Consider the following 21198-nt stretch of genomic DNA (forward strand, 5'->3'; position numbering starts at 1 on the left):
AGCAAAAGAAACTACCATCAGAGTGAACAGGCAACCTACAGAATGGGAGAAAATTTTTGCAATCTACTCATCTGACAAAGGGCTAATATCCAGAACCTACAAAGAACTCCAACAAATTTACAAGAAAAAAACAAACAACCCCATCAAAAAGTGGGCAAAGGATATGAATAGACATTTCTCAAAAGAAGACATTCATACAGCCAACAAACACATGAAAAAATGCTCATCATCACTGGCCATCAGAGAAATGCAAATCAAAACCACAATGAGATACCATCTCACACCAGTTAGAATGGCGATCATTCAAAAGTCAGGAAACAACAGGTGCTGGAGAGGATGTGGAGAAATAGGAACACTTTTACATTGTTGGTGGGATTGTAAACTAGTTCAACCATTATGGAAAACAGTATGGCGATTCCTCAAGGATCTAGAACTAGATGTACCATATGACCCAGCCATCCCATTACTGGGTATATACCCAAAGGATTATAAATTATGCTGCTATAAAGACACATGCACACGTATGTTTATTGCAGCACTATTCACAATAGCAAAGACTTGGAATCAACCCAAATGTCCATCAGTGACAGATTGGATTAAGAAAATGTGGCATATATACACCATGGAATACTATGCAGCCATAAAAAAGGATGAGTTTGTGTCCTTTGTAGGGACATGGATGCAGCTGGAATCCATCATTCTTAGCAAACTATCACAAGAACAGAAAACCAAACACCGCATGTTCTCACTCATAGGTGGGAACTGAACAATGAGATCACTTGGACTCGGGAAGGGGAACATCACACACCGGGGCCTATCATGGGGAGGGGGGCGGGGGGAGGGATTGCATTGGGAGTTATACCTGATGTAAATGACGAGTTGATGGGTGCAGCACACCAACAAGGCACAAGTATACATATGTAACAAACCTGCACGTTATGCATATGTACCCTACAACTTACAGTATAATAATAATAAATAAATTAAAAAAAAAAAAAAATAAAATAAAAAAAATATTGACTACCTCTTCAAACATTCTAATTTTTAACTTCACCTCACTAACTTCACTAGCTGTAGCATGCCTTCTTTATAGGTTGCATGATGTTGAAGGAATAATTTGATGCTTACAAACATTGTGTCAATTAGAAACTTGTTTGAAAACATTAGTGGAGAATATTAGGAGAAATTCCTATTCAAGAATATTTTAATCAATGTTTTATGGCCACCTTCCCTGCCTCATAAGACACTGGGCTCTGGAACCAGACTGCCTGGCCTTGAGTAATATTTTAATTGAAAGACCATGGCCTTAGAACCAAGAACTCCAGGCTGTGGACACCCTATGTCTACGGCCCTGGGCAAGCTCTGTAAACCTTTCCATGTCTCAATTTTCTCATCTATTACATGGATATCCAAAGAACACCTATCTCCCAGAGTTACTGTTTAGTTCATTCATTGCTTAAAACAGAACCTGAAATATTAGCTCCTATCTAAAAACAGCTTAAATTTCTTTATAGTGTACAAAAGAATAAAGGCATATTTGAGGCCAATCAATATTGTATTGTTTTGACACATGATCCTTTAACTTACAATGTCTTCATTTCTCCAACTGAAATGATATTTGCCTAGTGTTTTCTCATTAACATGTCGAAACATACTAAGAAATTGTCATAAAGACAGCCTGAGCTTTCTAGAAACCCTAGAAAGCTTTGACAAAGAGGTATAGAACAAAATACCCCCAAATAGTTTAGGGTTGCCAATGAAAGGGAGAAAAACTCACTGAAAATCCCTGCAACATTTTTCTGATTTAAATGTCAGAAAGCAATCTAAAGTTGCATATTATTTGGGAAATGTAAAATCCAAATTATGCATACTTTGTTGGTAGTTCCATGAACTGTTAAAAAGTCAATCACCCAAACATGAAATGAAAATGTATTTACATCTAAATGATTCTCAACCATCAAAGAAATTATTACTTTGACATGGGACTCTTGAGCAAAGCCCACCCTTGCATATATTTGGCTATTTACCTCTAGTTTTCTAACATATAATAGCTCATATTTCCCATTTTTAATTTTTCTTTTTCTTCTTTCTAATTGATATACTGATAATGCAAAATACGTTCATGAAAACAAAATTTATTTTCTTTCCAATTAAAACTCACTTGGAATTTAGAAAAGGTAAGCAGGGGACAGCTGTGGTTAGGAGGAACTATCTGCACACTCTGTCACAGCACAGCCCTCTCAGTCTTTACTTACATCCACAAAAGGGGAACTGCAAGCTATATTATCCAAATTAATACAGTTTTTACAAGGTGTCTATACTTCTAATCACCAAAACCATCTAGAATCAAAAATTGACATAACAGATACGTAACAACAATACCGGTCCCAATAGTAACAATTATAGCAATAACAACAAAAATTTACTACTCAGTGGGCATATCTGTGCTGTGGTTGCAGCATTTCACTCTATCTGAGTGACAGGTATGACACTAACACCACTGAATAAGAAAGCTGAGATTTAAACAGGTGAATATCCTGCTGAGTGGTACGTCGGTAGAAAGTGGCAGACACAAAATGCTAATTTAGAGGTTGACGATTTTAATGTGGACACCATGTTGGATAGGGTGAAAATAAAGTTACTGCTGCACTGTCATTAGGTGATACACCTCAGGTGACCTGCACAGCAGAGATTAAATCACACTTCCTATTCTCACCTCTTCTTATTCCTGTCATTTTTTTTTTTTTAAGGGTAAACTGGCTGAACCCAGAAGTTTGAAAATAAACTGAGAATTCTAAACAGGCTACAGAGGAGGAAAAAAGTCTGTAAGTTGGCTCATTGGTCTGTAAGTTGGCTCACTGCCACCATGTCCTTAATAAACTAAGCTAACCAGCCACAAATTATTTTGTAAGGGGCTAAAATCATCTCATGTATTTTTAACATTTCCTCAATTCATAGTCTCAAGTGCAATGGATATTTTATATCAATAATGCAGGCAATTTAATGTCTAGCTTTCACCTACATTTGATATATATTTAATAAATATTACCAGCTTATCTCCTGAAGAAGGCAAAGCAGTAGTTGAGATTAAGCTAAGGTCCACCTTTGAAGGAGTTGGCCTTTAATGTTTAAAACATAAGAAAGAGAATTCGAATGAATAATTTCTGTTTCATGCTTGATTATCTGAGAATCTCTTATTCACCACATGGTATCCAAGTATCCAATCAAATTTTACCTTTTAAAATTAAACGAAAAAATATGTAACTAGGATTTTAAAGAGGATGCTGAATATCTACAAACGTCTGTGAGCAAAGCTGAGTTCTGAAAATTGCAGCCTGATTATAATGCTTTGTAGGACAGAATCAGATTATGCTTATTAACAAAGACCAAAGCAAACACGCATATTACTTCGAGAAAACAGAAAGGGAAACACAAACGATCCTTTGTTTGAAATGGAAACAAATGTCTGCATGTCATTTCAAAAATATTCTTCATAAGCAATATAGGATGTGTGATTCTGAGAGCAATTAAAAGAACTAGGTGTATCAAATGCATACCACCAGATGGCATCTTAAATCAGATAGCACATTCAGAGATTGTGAGAGTTAATAACTGCATTTCTGGGAATCAGGTTCATGAATTCCAAGTATATCTTTTCATATTAAAATGTCTGACATGAATCACAAAATCCAGAGAAAACTAACAATAATACTATCTTGAATATAACAAAAATATATGAATCTGAAAAGAAAGGCAGTGAAATAAACTGGTGATCCTGACATCTATTTATATAAAGATAAATAAGTCATTACAAATGGAGCCATAACAGCAAAAGAAAACTTGGTTAATCATTTGAGGCTTCCCTTATTTCCATCGAAAATTTTTCTTCCTACTACTCTTTATATTAAAATACAATGTGTTTTTATAAAAATTTCTGAAAAACACTTGATTATGTCATGGATAAGATTTTTTTTCTATCATCATATAATCAGTATAATTCTACTTTTTCAAAATACATTTTGCTATAAACATTATTTTCATATGATGAAAGCAGTCTAAAAGTGAAACTTAAGAGTGTGTTATCTCTTTTAGACATGGTTTTACATATATGTATATAGCTTGCTACATAGACCTTTTAGGTTTTAATACAAGGAAAAGAACACTGAACTCTTTTGAAGGCTTTTCCCTACCTCCTCAACAGACTGACTTAGGTATCAAACCATTCCATGGACTTTCATGTTACTTCATAAGGCAATGCACAAAGATGCTGCTGGCAAGGCAGACAAAATACAGAAGAACAAGCTATCTGACCTCCAAGTCAAACACAAGCCAGGACTGAACTGCCTGAAGGCCTTCTCTCGGTAATACATTTTCCATTAGCGAGGTATGGAACTAAAAGCTTTTAGTTTATATTTTTAAATAATATTACACTTTATATACCAAGACAGTAACTTTATAAAATAGTAAAGTAGCTGCATCAGAATTTATATTCTTTTTCTTTTATAAATCCACTAATTAAACCACAGATTCTTCTGTAAGAAACAACTTCCAAACAGACATGTGTATTCGTCAAGTATCTCACGTTTCTGTGTCCAAAACACTCCACTAAGAAGACAGAAATCAATAAAATCAACAAATTCAGGAAAACAGAACAGACTAAAAAGATAACTGCTATGGAAGTGGTTACACTTACACAAAGAAACACACACATATATAAACACATACTCTAGAGGTTTTCGTATATTTCCATTATGTTATTATTATAATTTACTATATATAAATCAGCAGTGCATTTATACTAAAATTGTTTTTAAATAGAACAATATCCACAAAGCCATGATGCAAGTTTATGTCCTCAGATGTTTAACCTTTAGTAGGATAACAGTATGAAACAAAAATATTATTCAGGACAATACAGCTAATGTTATGTTATATATGGTTACTTCCAGATTTAATGATTTCTTAAACCTGTAAAATTAACCTCCACCCCCAAATAAAACAGAAATAGACATAGTTGAACTGCTTGGGATTTAATACCAATTCTGGCACTATCTAGCTGTGTAACCATAGTAAGATACACAATTTCACTGAGCTTTAGTTTCCTCATTTGTAGAATGGAGCTGATAACATGCTTTTTTCACAGGGTTGTGTGAACACTTAAGAGTTAAAAAGTACAGTGTTTATGATAGTAAACAAGAAAAAAAAAAAAAACTCCACAAGAACCTAATAAATGTTAGTTTTAAAACAAAAACAACTCAGTTTATCCCCCCTAAAACTATAAAAAATTATGATCTACTGTCACCATAGTGTTATGCACAAAAAGAAAGCATTTTCGCTAAAATGAACATGAAATTTTCACTCTGGATCAGTGAAAACTTTGTCATGGGTCAGAACCAGTCAGTGACTGGTATTTCAGACTGCCCATTACAGTCCATACATGTTACTGACTCAGAAAGAGAATAAAATCAATGAAGTCTGAAATTATTATGAACACTTCAATGAGAAGTTGGAATATGGATAAGATGGGAAACATTAGTATAAAAATGAGTATAACATAGATGAGATTGAAAACGTGAGAATTACCTGGGTAGACAAAGGAAAACATCTACAATTTTTTCTTTAATGGACTTAAGAAAATACTCCTTCCTTATCTGGTGGCATTTCAGTATTACCTGAAACACCACTTCTCTTAAAGCCACGATAGTATTGATGTTAATATACTTCAGCCTTCTCCAAAAGAATTAGAGCATTATTACCGCCAAAGATTGTTTTCAAATTTTAAGAATAACAATCTTGCGGATGTTTACCTTTCTGTGAAAACAACAGGCATTGCTTTACCAAAGGTGCTTAAATATGTCATTATTTGTGAAAAGTACCAATTCATGAGAAGATAAAAGGGATATGTTAAAAGGGATATGTATACTGTGTCTTAAAGTAAAATAGTTGTTCATGTAACTATGATGTAATTGTAATGACTGTCAAATGTTTCCCACAGATAGTGCTACATGTTTATTGATGTTAATAGAGTATTACTGATTCGTATACACAAATACTGAACTACTATGGTTCAGCTATTCTTAATAGAATACTGTATTCATTACCACTCAGCTCACTGAAACCTGATTTTGAGCCCCGGCTTACATTTTTTGTTTGATACACTGTCCCAGTAGTAACTTTCTATAGTAAACTCCCTAAGAACTTCTAAAGAAAATAACTATGAATGTTTTCTTCTGGGAAAAACTACATACATAAAGTCAATGTCCCAAATATGCCAAGCATTTTGTTTCATTCTGCCTGCTTGTGTTATAGAAACACACTTTTTCTAAAATATAGTACATTATAATCAACAGTCAAAATAATTTATTCCTTCTTTCTTGAGGACCTTTCGCATCACTATTCTTTGTATGTTGTCTTCAGTAATGAGCAGGAAAACATTCTAGTCACGGGAACTGAAAGCCCAAGACTTTAACCCTACAATGCAGAAGTAGAATAGTGTATACAATATAGTATAATAGCTAAGCATAGGCTATGTAGATAAATGTCTGTTTAAAGCAAAGTCTTCAGCTTACCCGCTACGAGATTTCAGTCAAAGTTCTTAAACCAATGCATCCCACAGTGTGGTCCCAGATCAAGAGCATCATCATTATCTGGGAACTCAGATATTCAAATTCTCAGGCCCTACTTCAGACCTACTAAATCAGAAACTCTGGAGGTAGAACTCAGCAGTCTGTATTTTGTGAAGCCCTACACGTGATTCTGATCTATGGCTAAGTTTGCAAACACTGACTCTACCTCTGAGTGTCCCTTTTCACATTTGTAAAATGGGTTTCCAAGAACAACCTTGCAAGACCAGAGGTGAACAGATCAAAAGACTTTGGCTCTCATGCAGTCACCTTTTATAATATAATCACTTTTTTAACTAAGGGCTGAAATTAAGGAGTATAAGGACATTAAAATGATGTGTGGCTGCCACAGGCTGGGACTGAAATGTGCTGACTTGCCAACAGTGGGCCGGGTACCAAAATAGTCTCTGGCCACAGGACAGGCCCTAAAGATTTGGCCACTAAAATCACAAGTGGGCAAAATGCCCCAGACGAAATATTTTATCTCCATATAAAGTAAGGCCACACTGCTTCATAGTGACAAATGACAGCATTAGGAGAATAAACACTGATCTTTTAGGTCCCAGAAGACACTGATTCCTTTTCCTGCCTAACTCTCCTCAGAGTGCAGGCACGGGGAATTCTCCTAATTGACGTCAGCTGCTGTAAGGGAAGGACTGCCATGACCTTAAACTTGGCCACCAGTCCACTCTCACATCCAGGAACAAAGCCAGAGGGTTCTCCTGGCAACTGCCTGACATGCTAAATGGCAGGCCCAGGCACTAAGGGAATCCTTTGCTGCCCCAGGGACAAATCCCCCACCGCAGGAAACAGACAAACCAGAGAGATTAGCAGTTTGCCCAGCTGATGCTGGCCTATCCCCTCTGCCCAGAGAGCAGAAAATGAGTTCTAAATCATTGTATTAAAAAACCTAAGCTCCGGTCTGTTTTTGCATTACAAATGAGTGGAATGTTCTCTGCTAAGTGAAAGGGAAAACAGGAAAATATGAGAACTTCAGGCAGAAATGTAAATTGGATCCCTGCACAAATCATCTTACTGTCTTGAAGAAGACTGGAAGAGATATTAACGTTTTAAGTACAAACTATTCAGATGTTTTAAAATCAACGTGAACACTCATTTTATAAAAGGTCTTGTAATACAAATGGGATTCAATCCCCCTACCCTGCCATGGCTCCCTTGAACAAGTATGAAAGTTTCCTAATCATCCCCCCTCTTAAGAATCCCTCCCCACCTCATCCTACTCATCTCATCCAGGACATTATTCCAGCCACAAACATGATTATGTAACTCTCCTGCTCAAAGATCCCCTCGACCCCCATTCCTTATAGAATAGTACCAGAATAAGTGCTGGCTATAGAGTTAATATTTAACCCTGGCCTTCCAGCCTCAGTCTCACCCTCCCATTTCCACCTCACCTCTCATACCCTTCTGAAACCCCGTCTTCTCACAGCAAACCTCAAAGAACATGACTAGCCACTTTACAAAAAATACCAGTGGCTTCCATATCCACAACAGATAGGACAGTTATTTAACAGTTTCTTTAACTCAAAGATGAAATGTAATAATCAATGAGCACTGTCAAGGAAATAGTCATTTAGAAGATAGGAACACATTTTGGTTTTAAATTAGCTATATCCACTTGGATACTTCCTAATTTTCTTGAACAAACCTAGGTTATATCCTTTAATTTAGTCAACAATTTAATGTACTTATGCTTGGTTAGATACCTGTTTCCACTTTTTCCTGTTATATTCTGAGCCCTTGGAGGGCAATGACCAGGTCTTACTCACATGTGTATGATACATACCACCTGTACCAGGTAAATGTACAATAAACATTTCATTAAATTGAATTTCCAAAATGTGTTGCCTCACTGATTTGGGGCCACACTTTTTTCAACGTTCCATTTGTGTGTTTGCAAGAACACAAAGATAAATTCAACTACATTTTTGGGGAAAAAATTTCAAAGAGGAAAAATACTTTTCTTTACAAAATGTCTGCAACACAGAAATAGTCTTCAAATTAAAAATCTGAAACAGCTACCAGTCTAGTCAGCCATGTTAGATGAGAAAAAAATAATGGAACTTGCCTCATGGCTCCCTTGTTTGGACAAATTTCATCTCTACTCCTATGAAGATGGTACGCTCACCTATCTAAATCCACACGCTAAATCCACTTTGTGAGGGCAAGTCCACACTCCTTTACTCCCTCTCCGGATGGACAGATGGCAGGGAGTCAGGGGACTAGGCAGCTTCCTGGTCCTTCTGACTTCTCCAAAATAAAACATAATGAATTTTCAGGGGAAAAAAATCCTAAATGAACACAAACCTTTCATTGCCTTATGAACACTTGAAGAGAAAGTCTTTGTTCATTTTAACTTTAAAGAAATGCTAAAGGAATGAAGGACCATCTAGATTTCCAAGAACTAGGGCATTAATTCCTCAGTTTTTCTTAAATGGGAGCAAACCATGGCAAATGTTAGTACAACTCTTCTCTAAACATCTGAGAGTGAAATATTTTTATTAATAAAAAGTAGGAGGGAAGGACTAGAGGAAAATCTGGTAGTGGCTTTTTAATTATAAAATATTGATCACTTCTTTTGAGAGTTTACATATCTACCACACTTAATTCTGAATTCCACAGAAGTTATCAGTCAGTAACTTAGGGTAAGTCTCTGGCCTGACTTACTCACCACTGGTCCAATATTGAGTTAATACTCCTCGAGCCAATTCCTCCTCTACCTGGCCCTAAACATAGTTATTATTTCTGAAATACAACTAAGAAAAAATAGCATTGCAAGACAAAATTAAAATGTAAATAATGTCAATCTCTCTAGAATGGGAATCATTCAAGATATTTTGATAAAGAAAGGTGTAGTCTGATACTCAAAAGAGCTTATCTCTTTCTTAACAGTCCAATTCAAATATTCATTTGAAGATCAATAATTTTAAAAGAAATTAGCCATCACTAGTATATATGAAATACGTTTAGATGCCCCCTTTATATCAAAAAGAACAATATTCTATGTCTAAATCAGAATAATATTTAAGAGGAAAATATTTTTAGCTTCTTCAAAAATGAAAACTTGCAAACTAAGCAAACTCCATAAAGAGTAGATCCAACGTCTCTAGTATTAGAAGCTGTATACTATACAATTGTTGTTTTCTTTTTTCGAAATGGAGTCTCACTCTGTCGCCCAGGCTGGAGTGCAGGGGCACAATCTCAGGTCACTGCAACCTCTGCCTCCCAGGTTCAAGAGATTCTCCTGCCTCAGCCACTCAAGTAGCTGGGATTATAGGTGCCCACCACCACACCCAGCTAATTTTTGTAATTTTAGTAGAGACGTAATTTTACTATGTTGGCCAGGCTGGTCTCAAACTCTTGACCTCAAGGGATCCATCCTTCTCAGCCTCCCAAAGTGCTGGGATTATAGGCGTGAGCCATCGTATCCAGCCCATACACAATTTTTTGACGATATTTCATTTTTATGGCCTAAGAGAAGTACACTTACACAAAATATCTATCTGATCATAAGAAGTAACAAAACCAAAACAAACACACAAACCAAAAAAAGGCCGGGAGTGGTGGCTTACACCTGTAATCCCAGCACTTTGGGAGGCTGAGCCGGGCAGATCACCTGAGGTCAGGAGTTCAAGACCAGCCTGGCCAACGTGGTACACCATCTCTACAAAAATACAAAAACTAGGCAGGCATGATGGCAGGTGTCTGTAATCCTAGCTACTCAGGAGGCTGAGGCAGGAGAATTGCTTGAACCCAGGAGGCGGAGGTTGCAGTGAGCTGAGATCGTGCCATTGCACTCCAGTCTGGCGACAAGAGCAAAACTCTGTCTCAAAAAGAAACCAAAAAACCATGTTATTTTGTAGGGACAAAATGCTATGGGCAAAAGAGAAAAAAAAGTGTCCTCCTTCTGAAAGTTCAGTGGTTCTCAAACTTTAATGTGCATCAGAATCACACATAGGGCTGGATAAGACACAGATTGTTGGGTCTCACCCCAGGTAATCTGATTCAGTAGGCCGGAGTGGGGCCTGGGAATGCATATTTTAACAAGTTTCAAATGGTGATGATGACACTATCAGTCTGGGGGTCACACTTTGAAAACTACTGTTTTAACTTAGACCCTTACTCAACCGTTGCGGAAGTCTTGGGATACTTTGTCTAATCTTTCCCAATGAATATCCTGTGTTCTTTGTGCCACTTAGTATTTCTACTTACAAACAATATGACTTCTTAAAGTATCACTTCAGAAATCATCATCATCTCTAAGTCGCATGCCACTTCTTAGAGCATTGCAATCTTACAGATATTTAACACATGAAAATATGTGTATATATGTATAATATACTTACTCCTCTAATGTATAGATTTGACAGTAAAAGATTATGATGAGTAAGGTATTTGAAGACTCAGTGGTAACTAGGACTTTTGATTTGATGCTATAAACAACAAAATGTGTATGCGAATGGGCAATCCCCCTCCTCAGGACTTACCTGTGACTGGCGCATCAATATCCAGCAAGTTTTTTTCCTGTCGAAGAATTGATGCACCCTCTGTTATTATTCTCAATGCAACACTCTCTTCCAGTCTTCCCTCCTTCATAAGATGTGCCTTTAAGATATCCACACGAGGTTTTCCATCATTATCAAACACTTCTTTTGCTGTAAGCCGGTGACTTGGAGGAAATGGAACAGCTGAAAGAAAAAAAGGTCCAATTATGACATTAGCCAAAACTCAACAACAAACAATTCAATAATAACCACCAAATATCCATCCTCATCACAAACCACCTAATATAGTATTTTTACGGTGGCTGAATTAAAATATGATCAAGGGCTGTCTATCAAAAATTAAGAACTGCATCCTTTCTTTGATTCTACATATAATGTGATTGCTTAAACAAAATTGATAGTTCTTGTTCATCCAGTACTATCTCTTGCATCTATAATATCCTGATTGAGTTAAAAAGAAAGGGAATGAAAATAAGTTTTCAGTTCAACAATAATCAATTTTGTGAAAGAAAATTGTTCCTATATATCCAACCATAACCAACTTGTGCAAAGATGGGTCTCCACTAGAACACGGGCTCCTCTACTGGGATTAGAGGCATGGGAAAAGATCTATCCAACCAGATTTGCTGCTCTAACTAGAGTCGCATCTGAGATAACTGATCTACTCACTGTTTAAGAAAACAGCAGGAGGCCGGGCGCGGTGGCTCACGCCTGTAATCCCAGCACTTTGGGAGGCCGAGGCGGGCGGATCACGAGGTCAGGAGATCGAGACCATCCTGGCTAACCCGGTGAAACCCCGTCTCTACTAAAAATGCAAAAAATTAGCCGGGCGAGGCGGCGGGCGCCTGTAGTCCCAGCTACTCGGGAGGCTGAGGCAGGAGAATGGCGTGAACCCGGGAGGCGGAGCTTGCAGTGAGCCGAGATCGCGCCACTGCACTCCAGCCTGGGCGACTAAGCGAGACTCTGCCTCAAAAAAAAAAAAAAAGAAAAGAAAACAGCAGGAATCTGAAAGGAAAAAGGCAAAAGTGCACTGAATACTGATAAGGAAATCAGGATTTGCAGGTGAGTGTGTATGCTCATACTGAAGGGACCTCCTTAAAAGTGAAGGGTCAGGTTGTCAGGGAGGAGACACAGGTATTTTAAAAAATGACACAATGACAAAGTCCAATGATTGCTTAGACTTGGAAGCAATCATTCTCTCTTCCACTCACTCACATCTTCTTAACAGCAAGAAGCTCTCTTGTAGCTACTGCCTTCCTCTACATTTGTGAGTACATTCATTCACTCATTCAGCCAGAGGACATTCACTAAACTCCTCTAGCTTGCCCTGCTTCCAAAGGTCTATGGTCAGAGATGGTATCACAAAGGTTAAATTTGCAACAAATGGCCAATAAGCCATTTAAAGAATCATTATTTATCTGTTTCACATGATGGTTCATTCACTGGACAACTCATCTCTGCCAGATATTAGAAGTATCTGGCAAGGAGCATAAACATCATCCCATGTATCTTTCATGTGCCATGCCCGTTGTGAAACAGACATACAGCATCTCCATTGGATGGCTCCTCTCTCAGGAAAAGCACTTGATGTTACGGAATAAACTTGGCCCTCTCCTTTCCTAAAAGTGTCTCTCAAGGAAGCAAGACTTACAGGAAACCTATGCCAAACCATTTTGTGTAATCTAATGGCATAGGTTTATAATCCTGAGTGAAATTGTAACTATTTAAGAGAAAAGAAAAACTGGGAAATGAACTTGTACAGATGGATGCAAGGATGATTTTCTGGACAATCCAGCCACATCTATTTCACTATGTTGTCAGATTGAGGCAGATTCGTTGGGTGAGCAGGAGGCTTTTGTGGTCAGACAAACCTGGGTGCGAACCTTGCACTCTGCACACTCCCCAGCTTATGACCTTGAGCAAGTTAAATAACCTTCTTTGGCTCCAGTTACCTCACCTGTGAAGTGAGGATTACATCTATCTGAGGATTGTTATACTAACTACAGTAAATAGTTACAGTAGTAGCTAATATTTGTAGAGTATTTATTTTATGCCAGGCATCGTTTAGGTAATAAAATCAAAAACAACAATAAAAGTGTAAGATGAGTAGGGCGTACATACATATGTTTATATATAAACTTATTTAGCTGCCATAACATTACTGTGCAGGGGAAACCTGAGGCTCAAAAATATTAAGCACCTTGCCCAAGATAATTATCTAGTGATTTATGTGTATAACTCAGTGAGTTTAAACCCCAGCAGTCAGATGCCAGAATACCTGCAATAAATAAACTACACTACTTCCCAGAAAGTACTCGATAATGCTTAGTAAGTAAAAATGATTAATAAATCACTTCTTATGAAATTCTAATTCTGAGAGGTATTTATTTCTCACAAATACTTTTATTTTCCAAAAGTTACTTTGAGTAGCTTATAGTACAACAGATACATAATACAAGAACAAAAGACGAATTGTATAATCCCAAAGAATACTAAATAATAAAAGAAATCTGAAGATTAAACAAGGAGGAGAGAAAAAGAGGAAATTAGGTCATTAAATTTGAGGCATTTGGAGGTTATTCTATTTTTTTCTCTGCCCTCCCTGCTTTTCCTTGCTAGACTGATAGAGTATGCTTGTTAAGAAAACACGGAGATGTTTTTCAACAGCCACATTTCTTTACACAGGTCTTTATATACGTTTTGAGATTAGAAAATATCTTACTTGGCAACTCCTCAAAATTCCTCAGGCTATAGACCATGAGTGAAGATATGGGCTGGGGGCTAGAAAGGGGTAAACTTCAAAAGGATGCTTGTGGTAAGGGCAACAGCTGAATTTTTAAAAAATGATTTCCCAAGGTGTTTTAGGCAACAGTGAAGGTTTAAGGGGCTCTGCATAACCATCAGGCAAGAATCACAGGTGCACAGAAGGAAAGGAGGCTAATATATTGTCAGGCAGATAAAAGCAGTGGGTCTCTGCCACACATGCACTTGCTGGCCTGATTAAACTTAAGATAGATCAAAGAATTAAACCTGAAAGTGCCAAAGCATTTACGAAGGTGAGAGGCAACAGGAGAGCACCCCAGGAAGCGCCTCACCTTCATGAATTAGTCTTTCTCCAAGTCCCTAGACTCCCTCCAAGGCCAAGACCACTGCAATAACAGATGCTCCACCCTCCACTGCAGATCTTTTACCTTCCAGTAATTGCTAATCCTAAGGCAACTGGCTAAGGTAAAGCCACCTGCTCTGAGATACTGGAGCTGGTTCCAAATAAACAGGGATGAGAAAGGAGAGGAAAAACGCCAATCAGATGGCTCTATTTCCAATTGGATGGAAGAGATCCTGATGAGATGGGGCCCTCTACCAGTTAAACAGATGGCAAAGCCTGCAGGGAACCAAGATGGGCAGTAATGATGCCAAAGACTGAACACAGAGATGTCGCCAGTGAAAAGTTTTCTAGGACAAAAATAAGACTGGGCTAATATTTGTGTATTTGTGCACCTTTTGGCTTCATAAAAAACATACCAGCCTTACAAAGGTCACATTTATTTGCTTTTTCTGTTCACCTAGAATCCTACATGAAGACCTGTGCCAAATAATGAGCAAAAACTATTTAGACCAAATAATCCAATCAGCTTGGAAACATTTATTTAATTAATGCATTGTGAAAGTTGCTACACTTAATATAACAAAACTGGATTTCCCCTTCCTTCCTTTGCTTTGAGTCCACAACAAGTTGCTTTCATTGATACATGAGCAGGCCAGGACTAGAGAAATGATGTTTGTGCACATTAGTAAAAATTCAGAAACAGCTGTTGATATTTGGGCTGGTTCTTTGCAAAACAATTTTTTTGTAACTGCCTGTAAGCACAGAATATAGTGCTAAGACGTCTTAGAAGCATCCTTCTCAGGATGAGCTTCTAATCAATCAAGAAGCATATCTTCTGAGAAGCTAGAAACCTTCTCAGCTTTCACTACTTCACAATTCCCACCCAATGCCACTTTTTCCCCTCAAATTAATAAAACAGCAAAGTAGATAAAATCTGGGAAGTGTAAGTGCTTGACTGACTCCTAACAGAAAACATCACAGAAGGCTTTAAAGGCAAACAACATATTGGGCTAGGATTATGTTCTCATGTCATTGACAGTGGAAATCCGGCAGAGACTGATTTTCAAGGGTCAATGACATGAAATTGTTTCTTTTTCTATCTGCTGTTTCCAGCAGAGAGTTTATCTATCTGATATGGAGAAAGGTTACTAGTCTACCTATGAACCAAACATATGCATCCAATATTGGCAACTATATAACTATTATTAAAGTTGTTGTCAACTATACATTTACCAGAGAGAAACACATTTCAAGTCAAAAAAACCCTGCAGCCAGAGTAATCCTAGCCCTCAGTCTGGCTGACTATGGGAACTACATCTCAGAAAGATCCAGGGATCACTTTCCGAGTTTGAGGATAGGTTAATTTTAGACCACAAATATGTGTTCAGTAGCATACGTGATCTGTTATCACTCTGGGATAGTTCCAGGTATCTGGGATTTCTGCTTCTCAAATCTGAGTCACTTAAGCCACTACTGAAGGGATTCCACTGTTTAATAGGAAACATCTGAGGGTCATTGCCATGGTCACACCTTGACTGGAAGATTCTCAGTGACAATACTAGTGGGATATGTAACTTTGTAAAATACTGTATCAAGCCTTCTAAATCCAGTGAATTTGCAAAGACATTGCATCTGTCATGATTGATTCACTGGTGTGGAGACTGTTTCAGGGAAAGAATTAAAATGTTTGGCATTTTGTATGCCTTTACTTATGGTATCAATGGTATCATTGATGGTATGGTATCAATCAGTAGATCTCAATCTGGATTTCACATCCATGTAACCTGGGATGAATGAAAATATGCCAATGAATGTTTTTAAGTATCAGGAACAGGCTACCTACTGCTTCACCTCTACCTGGAGTAGTCCTATAAATGCTGACAGAAAAGATTCAAGAGAATATTTAGCCTAGTGATCTTTTGAGCCTTTATTTTGCTTCTTTTCTCTCCCCTCAAACAAAATTATGCCAGGAAACGTAAGTATATCCAAAAGAGAAAGAGACTAAAGCAGCGTGCCTCCTTTCTCCTCGAAGATGGCTACTAAGGAGTGCTGACACAATCCTGCTGCTCTCTGGAGCAAAACTAGAAAACTCTCAGTCAAGACTGACCCCTCATACTAAATAAAAGGAAAGTGAAGTCCAGAAAGAGGATGAATGAATCATCCAACATCAAAGGATTAGTCACTAGCTGGCCAAACTAACACTAACATTAAGGTCTCCTGATTTCAATTCCAGCACTTTACCCTCTACATTTACAAAATATTGTACTGACTAGTCACATATGGCTGTTGTATACTCAAAAAATAGCTACTCCAAACTGAAATATGCTGCAAATCCACAGTAAGCATCGTATTTAGAAGACTTGATACAGTATTTTAAAAAGTTAAACATTCATATTTTAATATTGATTTTATGTTGAAATAATAATATTTAGAACATACTGGGCTAAATAAAATTTGTTACTAAAATTAATTCCAACTATTTCTTTTTACTTTTAAAAAATATGTTTACTAGAGCATTTGAAATTGCATACCTAGCTTCCTTTTACTGGACAGTGGTATTCTAGACCCTGCATCCTTCTAAGTAAATGAGAACAAGGTGAGTGGAAATTAATTTCTTAGCCTTTCTTCTTTCTCAACTTGGTTCAATTTCTACAAAACCTCAACCTATGTCAAAACTGGTTGCACACTGAGAATTGCTTTTTTAAAAGATGATGCCCATGCCCTATGTCTAGAGATTCTGATTTAACTGGTTTAGGGTAGGGCCAGGGCATTGGCCTATTTTTACCTAATCCCAGGTTACACAAATATGAAGTCCAGATTGAGATCCACTGATCTATACCATAAGTAAAGGCATACAAAATGCTGGGCACTTTAATTTTCCCTCTAAACAAGTCAATTTTCCCTCCACACCAGTCAATCAACCACAACAGATGCAATGTCTTTGCAAGTCCAGACACATTTATTTCATCCCTCTCTGTAATCCGGACATGTACGGGAACAGCTCTTATCCCATATTTCATGTGGCAACTGTCTGAACAAGGACTGTCAAAGATACTTATGTCAGCACATGTTAGGAGAACAGCTTAAGCATATCACATGTCAGACACAGCTTAAAACACTTTCTGGCCTGACCTCCTTAGACTGGAACACCATCTATTCCCTTGTGGATATTTGTGTATGTCACAGTCCTCTGTGCTAATCAAACTATATCAATTAATCAATCAGCAGCACCTATTACGCACCAACTATGCATTGTATCCCATGCTAGGCAGTGAGAGGAGCAGGAAGAAATGGACCACAGATAACAAACATAAGCCAACCCAAGCTCTGAAGAGCTTACCAGGTGGTATAATTATCAGGTTTTGCTTGAGATAGTTGGCAAAGTGTTAAACTGCAAAACTAAAGAACAAGTTTAAAGACAATGAGAAAAAAATCTAAGTAGTAAGAAAAAATTGTGTCTCTCTACCCTAAGGTTATGGCTGAATTCTTAGAAACTCTTTGATCCAGTTGCACATTTCTCTTGTTTAAAGTACATAATAAATATTTAATTTTTTAGATGACTCCAAGAGAAGAAATTCTGTTTTTAAGTTATGAAAAAATAGAATATGTCTATTGTAAAATATATGCCGGTTGAAATATAAAAAGCAGTTCCATCACCAAAATATGTGAAATCTGATTCTACTTCTGAACAAAGAGTAAAGAGATATGTAAGTACTAAGGACTTTTCACTGAATTTTATTTGGGTTCTAACATTGAGCAATTAGGTTTAACTTATATTCTCCTGGATGAAAAAATATATATCAGTATGGGGGATATGTGTTTGTTTATGCACAGAATGGATATTCTGGATGCAAGGATATACAAAACATGTTGTCTGGAAGAGAGAGCTAAAGATTAACCACAGCTAGCCCCTAAGAAGAATCGTAAGAACATATTTATTAGGGTTCTACTTATGCTACTCCTGCAGACACTCATCACTTGCGTGTTTGAAAGTCTTTGGCTTTTATTATAGATATTAATTCCCTTCAAATAAAAATATACATGGCCATCTCAAGTGTGGTTAAATATCAGGCTTGCAAACAGAAAAATTCAGTCTCAATTAAAATTTTTAAAAATGATTTTTTCATAGATCTATAAATAAAGATACAATTTATTAATTTACTGTTGTTTTTTCCTGCTGCTATGATGACTTCTTCTGTCCTTGTCAGAAACCTCCTTACTCACCTCCTCTAAATACTATCATACCAGTCCTGAGCCTTCAAATGTATTCAACTGTTAGATACAGTATGTGTCTTGATCATTTTACTAGCAGATTGAATACCTCATTTGAATGCTCACTGAATGTTCACATATAAATATACCAAAATAGTATCTTATGTAACATATCAACGTGTTAATCAAAGGGCATTATGGTGCTCAAAGCACTTACTGAAATAAACATTCTTTTTTTTTCTCAGGCTTACAGAATATATATTACACCCAGTACTTTTTGAGATTAAATCTGAAATGTGCTACAAGCAATTATTTAATAAAGATCAGACTAATTAGATGAATTATTCCTCAGCCAGGCATAGTGGCTCACGCCGGTAATACCAACACTTTGGGAGGCCAAGGTGGGCTGATCACGAGGTCAAGAAATCAAGACCATCCTGGCCAACATGGTAAAACCCTGTCTCTACTAAAAATACAAAAATTAGCTGAGTGTGATAGCACGTGCCTGTAGTCCCAGCTACTCAGGAGGCTGAGGCAGGAGAATCACCTAAACCCAGGAGGCAGAGGTTCCAGTGAGCCGAGATTGCACCACAGCAGTCCAGCCTGGGCGACAGAGCAAGACTCCATCTCAGGATTAAAAAATATATATATATATAATATATATATAATATATATTATATATATTATATATATAAAATATATATATATAATATATATGTATGTATGTGTGTGTGTGTGTGTATATATATATTCCTCAACTACAAGGGATTAAAAATTAATTAGAGAAAATAAGTACCTGAGCAGTACAGAGCTTCTATTATTATCCAAATTTCAAAATAGTTTTTAAATGTTTACATATATATATTTAAATATACTTATTTATGTGTATCTATTCTTTCTCCTTCCCATGTACAGATTTTCACGTGCTCCTTTTCACCACATATTCTTGAGTCTAAGGATTCAAGGACACAGAAATGAGTGACAGTCCACAACTTCCTCAGCATGCAGTCTTGAGAAGTTCTATCACAAAACTACTTTAATTTTTGATATTTTGAGAAGTTCTATCACAAAACTACTTTAATTTTTGATATTTTGCTTGCTTCATTACAATTGCAAATGGCTTATATAATGAATTATGTAATAATGATTCAACATTGAATAGTATTTGACAAAAATTATTTTAATGGTTTCAAAATATTTCAGCATAATTGGTAAGTTTAAATAAAAGTTGATTTTTTTTTTAGACAGGGTCTCCCTCTGTTGCCCATGCTGGAGGGCAGTGGTTGGTGCAAACACAGCTCACTACAGCCTCAGCCTCCTGGGCTCAAGCAATCCTCCCACCTCAGTCAACCTCCTGAGCTCAATCAATCCTCCCATCTCAGTCTCCTGAGTAGCTGGGACCACAGGTACCACGCCACCACAGCTGACTAATTTTTTAACTTTTTGTAGAGATAAGGTATCATTATGTTACCTACGCTTGTCTTAAACTCTGAGGATCAAGCAATTCTCCTGTCTTAGCCTCCCAAAGTGCTGGGATTATTGGTATGAGCCACAACAACTGGCCCTGATTTTTTTTAATGTTGTTCAAAATTTTAAAGTTATACACACAAGTCCAGTGATTGACACATGGACAATGCCAATCACAAATTATCATACATGGGCATGATAAAATAAAAATTGTATTTGCTGATTTTGAAATATATGTTATCTAATGTTTACATTAAACTTAGAATTGTAGTTAAATATTAAATGTCTTAATTTACATGTTTAAGTCAAATACTTAAAAAATTTAAATACATAATTGAAGAATTGTTGTTTTGTATGAGTCTACTCTATAATGGTTTTTTAAATTTCATACATATATATATATACACACACATATACACACACACATTCTGTTACACCAAGAGGTACCCCCCACTATCTTGGATCTCTGTACTAGATGAAATTATTACAACAATATTTTCAGCAAATGATGTTTATACTAATCCTCAGAATAGCAAACTAAAGTAATGCATGAAATTCTCCTCGCTGGGATGAATTTAAAGAGAGAGGCTTTTATTTATACATTTATTTTTTGGACTTGAACATTTGCTGTCTTCTCCAGAGAAAAATGCCACGGGAGAATAAGAAAATCAAGAAACAAACAAGGATAGATACTTTAAGACTAGATGAATTTATTTCAAGTGAGCCAGTCCCTTTGAACATGATAATTATTCCTTAGAAACGAGGAGTACCCAGGGATTCTGAAACTTTATTTAATCCAGGTACATTTTTAAAAATTTATTTATTTATTTATAATTAAGTTCTGGGGTACATGAATCCAGGTACATTTTACCACTTAGAAATCCTCAACTCAACAGCCTAAGTAAGACATGAAATATAAGGAAGGACTTGACCTATTGAGTTGAACTATTTGACAGAAGTTTTTTAATCACTATAAACTTTAGAAACCTTTGTATTAATAAACCTTACAAAATACAGTACTTGCCTTCTTAGTCCTCAATCCTAAACTGGTAAGTTGATAGGGAAAACACAAAACATCTATGCCCACATATAACTTGTTCCTTTTACCCTCTTCATTCAACTCTATGGGCCTACACATTTTCCATGTCCATATGCCCACCTACCATCCCCATCCTCTGTGGTTAAAACACCTATAGGCATCAAAATCATTTTATTTAATGAATAGGCCTTCTCTTCTTTCAAAGGGTCTTAATAAAATGGCAAA

General features: G+C 36.7%; 1 protein-coding gene across 6 annotated transcripts in view; it reads right to left on the reverse strand.

Moving 5' to 3' along the window:
• PPP3CA (protein phosphatase 3 catalytic subunit alpha) overlaps window positions 1-21198 on the reverse strand; it is a 338247-nt gene that overhangs the window by 163605 nt on the left and 153444 nt on the right. For 4 of the 6 annotated variants that reach the window (XM_025385276.1, XM_025385274.1, XM_025385273.1 and 1 more), the window contains one exon: window positions 11132-11332. The exons of the other annotated variants lie outside the window; for them this stretch is intronic. In XM_025385276.1, coding sequence (XP_025241061.1) covers window positions 11132-11332 — 201 coding nt within the window. The remainder of the gene's footprint in view (window positions 1-11131; window positions 11333-21198) is intronic. 6 annotated transcript variants of the gene reach the window in all.

This window comes from Theropithecus gelada, chromosome 5, assembly GCF_003255815.1.
Source record: "Theropithecus gelada isolate Dixy chromosome 5, Tgel_1.0, whole genome shotgun sequence".
Taxonomy (NCBI): domain Eukaryota; kingdom Metazoa; phylum Chordata; class Mammalia; order Primates; family Cercopithecidae; genus Theropithecus; species Theropithecus gelada.